Source organism: Varanus komodoensis, unplaced genomic scaffold, assembly GCF_004798865.1.
Source record: "Varanus komodoensis strain SLA01 unplaced genomic scaffold, ASM479886v1 scaffold23, whole genome shotgun sequence".
NCBI lineage: Eukaryota > Metazoa > Chordata > Lepidosauria > Squamata > Varanidae > Varanus > Varanus komodoensis.
The window spans coordinates 6,855,741-6,861,740 of record NW_025335627.1 but is presented as its reverse complement, the minus strand read 5'-3'; the positions used below and the strand labels follow the sequence as shown (position 1 = coordinate 6,861,740).

General features: G+C 39.1%; 1 protein-coding gene across 1 annotated transcript in view; it reads right to left on the bottom strand.

Annotated features, from left to right (window-relative positions):
- Positions 1-510: 510 nt before the first annotated feature.
- Positions 511-6,000, bottom strand: part of HECW2 (HECT, C2 and WW domain containing E3 ubiquitin protein ligase 2) — a 202,388-nt gene continuing 196,898 nt past the window's right edge. Inside the window, exon 30 of the mRNA XM_044432035.1 lies at positions 511-2,207. Coding sequence (XP_044287970.1) covers positions 2,096-2,207 — 112 coding nt within the window. The 3' untranslated portion in view covers positions 511-2,095. The remainder of the gene's footprint in view (positions 2,208-6,000) is intronic.

Below are 6,000 nucleotides of genomic sequence, written 5' to 3'. Positions count from 1 at the left end.
TAAACATGTGTGCAAACAGAGTGAAGTGTTTGAATTTTTTCATTACTTGCAAAAGGGCAGAAGCAGTAGAACCTGGACGGGATTATACTTGTGGGAGTTAGTTTAGTTGTGTCTTTGGGGTGACCTCTCTTTCCCTAATTGCTATCTCCATCCCCATAGAACCTGCATACTAAATAGGGAAGACATAAACTAGTCTTCACTTCAGAGCATTGCTCTTGCTAAGCCAGGTTTCAGGTGAGTGGGAGGCATTTCTCACAGTGATGACTACTATGAAGAGAATCCATGAAGCATCCATCAGGAGTACCAAGAGGGTGAAAGCTCGAGGGTTACTCCCTGTTTCATATCTGCCTCTCTCAGTACCAGGCCCTGAAATACCACAGGAGCTATCTAAGCTAGTAGAGTACTGTAGAATGAATGCACTAATTCCTCAGAGATTATAAGAATAAAAGAAAACAGGATACCCTCTCTCCACTGCGCTACATGAAAGCAAGCTTCAGTATTGGAAATCTCTGTGAGGAACAGGTTCAAAACCTTTAATGTTTCTAAAATTAAAAGCTTATTTAACATGGTGGATTCATGCTTTCAGATATACCATAGAAAAGTACTTCATTTTAATAAACATTGATAAGAAAACTACTCAGTGAAAATGCAGGCTTAGAAAGACACTACAAACAGTTTACATCTTGAAGATGGTTCACTGCTAAACATGAAAGTGGAGTCATTCCTACATGAAAGTTCATCCTCTTAAGTGCTGGCCATCTTGTTTTTCCAGATCCATTGTAGTGCTGTACAAAAAAAAAGTTGCAGGGAAAATACGAAATATTGGTATTGAGCTGTATTCTGTAAAGTTAGTTGATGAATGAAAAACAAATCAAATGCATTTGAAATAAATGCATATTACACATAATTACATGTAGTGAGCCTTAGAAAATTATTACTTAAATGTGCACAGTCCTGATTATCTACAGACATGGCACTGTGAAGAAGGCTCTGTTCTTTAAAGCAACTACTTCCTACAGATTTGTATGAGTGATGCAGTTTTAAGTTGGTCAGATTATAATGTCCCTTTGACTTTGGTACATTCAGTGCAAAAAATAGTTCCGGGAATATCTTACCCTTATAAAAATAAAAGGCATATATATATATAACTATATATATATTTCCCTTGAGAGTGGTCAAAGAATTAAACACAAGAACAATATCTAGGTATGGAAAAGTGAAAAGAAGCAAAAAAATTATTTTTGTCTGCTATTTTCTTATTTACACTCTAAGGAAATCAATTATCATGAACCTATAAAAATAAACAAAAGTAACTGTGTAAGAGTTCTTTTTCCTGATATGCTGTGATATTTTTTAAAGCACTCTCTTCATGCAGTATAAAGCATAAACTCAGTCATTATCTCTTACAATAGCTCATCTTTTGCCAAATACACGATTTGCATATACATTTGTACAGGCCGTCTCTTGTTGCCAATGTTCCTTCAAAAAAAATTCAATCATTGTATTGTATCTTTGAAACGTTATTGATCTCATGCAGGCACTCATAGTCTTAGGTATAGCATGTATAGTATAATCTAATATTGTATTGTTTATGACATATAGTATTGTACCACTGGGAAAAAAACTTTTACCGGATTGAAAGAAACCAAGCCAGTGTTACATGATCTACTACAATTTTGTAGTGGGTTAACAAATTTCATATTTTGCCTTGAACTCTGTTCTTACGCTCTGGTGAAATCCATTTTCTGGAAAGTGGAAGATTTTGCAGTAGCCCTGATGCTGCAGATCACTTTTCATCACATCTTTGTTTTTAAATAGTGCCAAATGTTAAAAGTTTGGCGGTCAGAAGGAAAAAAAACTCAATTATGGATTGTTGGTATTTCCTACATGCCACCCCCATCTTGCTATGGAATACTTGCGTGGCTAATTCAGAGGTTGTAAGTGCTCCCCAATCCAGTTTTGCTTATTCATTTAGTCTCATTACTTGCATTGCACTGTAAAGTAGTTTCTGCTTGATAATGCAATATAAGCACTGCTGCATTCTTTGAGGAAAAATCCGCAAAGGTCCAAGATGCGGGGCACTATGGTTTATGTTTTACTCAAGTCCAAATGTGCTTGTCTCCTCAACAGCTGTCAACAGCTTTTCATACAGCATGGAGAATGATGGGTAAGGGGGAAGGTCGAGACGGTTGAAACAAGTGTGAGCTCTGGAAAAAAAAATGAAGGGAGAAATCCTCAGTGACTTTAGGCATCCACATAAAAATAAACATATGAATGGAGAGCAAGAGCTATTCCCCACCATACCCAGATTTTAAAGTTTAAAAAACAAACTGCAAACTCCCAATTCTTTCTCTGCCTTTCATCTCAAGCAATGAGGCCTCTGCTTTCTAGTATCCTGCCTTCAAGGAGAATGTGTTAAGATAAAGCAGCAGTTTTGGAATATATCCTTTTTAAATTTCTTCCGACTTTTATCTCTCTCAAATCTATTGCACAGGAGTGAAGGGGGAACACATTTAAAGGTGTTAAAAGGCAAGATCAAAAAGCCCTCTTCCATGTTGTACAGGAGAAAACACCTTTTTAAAAAGATTATCTGATTAGTTTTATCCCTGGAGTTATACTGCCAGGGCTGGACCAGAGGGCCAAAATCTATGATCCCAGAGCCCCCCTACACATCCAATGAATACCCAGAAAGGGGTCAGTGATGAGGACATCAATGTACAGGCCAGGTATTAGCACTTGGGCTGGCATGAGCATGCTAGCTGTAGAACTGAAACAATCTGAAAACCACTGCTCTTCTTCTTTCCCCTGGGTGAGGAACCAAAAAGTAGCAGTCTTGATGCTGTTCCTCACATTACCTTATATATGAGGAACTATGTGGAATCATCCCTGTCTGTCTTTGCTCTTCAGCCTCAGCCTATCTCTCCATAAGCAAACAAGACAGAGCTAGAAAGCCCTTTCATTCGGTCTCTCCAGCTCCAGAGGAGGAGGCAACTGCTACTATCCACTCATCCTCTACATGGTGGCCAAGAGGACTGAAAAACAAAGGCAGCGAGGTACAGCTGGTTAATACAGCTAGCTGCCTCTGTTGAAGGTGAATGAGAAGGTAGAGCAACAGTTGTGGTCTCCTTGCTGGAAAATCAGGAGAAATGAGAACTGCATGGAGGGTCTCGGAGTATATAAGCTGCCCAAGAGATGAAGTGGTAGAGGAGACCACATTGGTCAGGGTTAATGACAGCACTGATTTCATAGATCCAGATGGTATGATTTTAACCACCTCTTATGAGTGCTACTTTTAGAACTTTCCATGTGTACGGAATTGAAATAAATATAACGGTACTTTGGTTGTTCCTCCTCTCCACTCAGAAGGCATGTCATGAAGCCTCTCAGGCAGATTTGGATACAGAAATCACTTTATTTAATAAAACTAATAACAGAACAGAATTCTTTTACTTTCAAGGCAATTAAAAACAAGGCAAACTTGTCCCACAGAATTTGTAACTAATTATTCTTTTATAGCAGGGCAGCAAAACCTTATTAAAAAGAATAGCTCTAGTTCTACCTTGATAACAACTTTAGTTTTCTGGAGGGGAGATGGTATTTAACCCAACTGTGCTCTCCTAGGGCATACTATATTCAAGAAAGTTTCTAATTTTTCCAAGAATGATAAAACGTTATGTCTTCATGTCAATGTATAACAATTACATTACTATAGGTCCAAAGTCCAATATAATTTGGCTAAAAAGTTCATGTATGTAAATTCATAATGATTTCAGTGGACTTCACAGTCAATATATTAAGTAAAAGCCAAGCAAGGCATGATAGGGCCATCCACACTTCTTGATCTCATGTCTGTCCCAACCACATCTAAAAAAGAGGTAAGCATCTCCATTCTGCAGCAAAAGTGGTATGTGGGTGAGAGAAGCTAAATCCCCACCCCACAAGCATACAGCCCCACACATTCACACACTCCTTATCTTCCTACCCTCCATCACTGCAGGCTTTTTCTCCCAGTCAGCTATGATACTGGAGCCCAGATGGGCTAAGGAGAAAATGCAAGGATGGAAGGAGGGGAAGAGTTCCGGTTCCCTAATTCACATACCACTTCAGTTTTGTCAAAAAGAAGAAGAAGAAGAAAGTTCCTTGCTTTTCGATGTGAAAGCTTTGAATGTGGCTGCCTTTGTCACATCAAGCTTGGCCCTAATTCACCTCAAAAAGGGTGCATAGAATGCTGGCTCCCCTCAGCAGACCCCTCTGTGGATATATTTATAGCATGAATGGACTGGAACCATGAGAGCTCCAAGGCTGTATCTTAAGACAGCTTCCAGTGGTACTGTGACAAGATCTCCCTGTCTTTGACAAGCTTGCAGCAGATACTCGTTGACACTCCTTGCCTCATATTGTGGGCAGCCTTAGCCAGCCCTCTTCAGTGTTTGCATAGAAAAGCCTTTGAAGCTGGTACCGCTGAGGCTGAAGGAGCTATGCATAGGGGAGCCAGGGATCTTATGAAAACAAATCATTTTCATTCTGCTCAGAACTAAGGTTGAAGCGGTCAAGTGGTTTACAGGGATTAAGGCGCCTTTCTTAAAGTTTAGGTGGTGGAAGTCTTGTTATCTTATGCTTTGTTTAAACAAACTCTCACATGGCTACAAATACTCTAAATCATGCTAAGGTTGTGACCCAGTATCACCAGACCAAGAAAATTCATAATTAAAGACTAGGTTTATCTCTAGGAAAACTTCCATGCACTCAAGGGAGATGCTAAAATATTTATTTTATTATCTATACTGCTCATAGGTCAAATGCCTGTACCTCAACCATACTCACAGTGAAACGGTTCACATAATCACAACAGGCCACCACAACTTGTTTAAGCCACGGTGGACTGTGGTGTGCATGAGCCTGTGAGTATGTGGTGCCTGACAGTGAATATCCAGTCATTAGATATTTATGACTTGTGAATGTTGAAGACATGGCTTGTCATGTCATCTAAACTCAGATAGCAGGCATTGTTTGAGGACTGAACAACCCTCACATAACCCTAGAATAGGCCAAGGGTTATGTGAGGGTTGTTTATTTCTCATATAACTTGCATTACCCTGGTATGGACAAGGCAACAACCTGAGGCTGTAGGCCTCCTGAATACTTATTTGATCATGCAAACCAGCCCACAGTTGGTATGATCCCAGTTTGTGCAATTTAGCCGTGCAAGGGCTCAGACTGAGCAATAATGGGTATGGTTTCAAGCTGAACTGTTTCAAAGTCAAAGTTTCCTTAACATAAACTACACCTTGCTAGTTTGGATGGCATGACAAGCTGCAGTTAGGCAAAAAATGGAAGAATAGGTTCCAATCTCCTTCTGGCCATGGCAGAGGAGGGGATGGGAAAAATTAGACTGAGACTTGCTATGGATCATTATCAGGCCAATCTATAGTTTATCATGATATTCGAATGCAGCAAATTATTCACTCACATCTGTCAAGGGTTCAGATACAGTTGGGAACAAAGCAAAGAGAGCACTACACTTTTAACTGACTAAGAGATTATATTACAGTGCAGATGAAAAAGCTCTTATCAACTGAGGAAAGCATCTTCTGTTAGTGGCTATCTTCAGTTTTTCCATTTCATTAGGGCTTTTTCTATCGGCACAAAGATTCTGTATGAGCCTTTGTTTAACTATAGAAGAAAACAGATGATTTGGGTTTCTATACCAAGAACAGAGTACAAATTAGTAAGAATGCTAAGAACAGATTGCTCTGCTAACCATAACCATAGTTTCAGAACTTAACAATGATAATGGAAAAGAGATATATGTAAGTGCATCAAAATACAGTTCCAAATGGCAAACCATGCAGGGGTTTTTGACTCACATTTGCCAGATCTGCGTGAAATAATCCTGACAGGCATACACAGCAATGATTCAACATTGCTAATACCATACTAAGGTGGTGTGTCTTTAGAAATATTCAATAGTATTTTAAAAATTTGTTTATTAGTCATCAA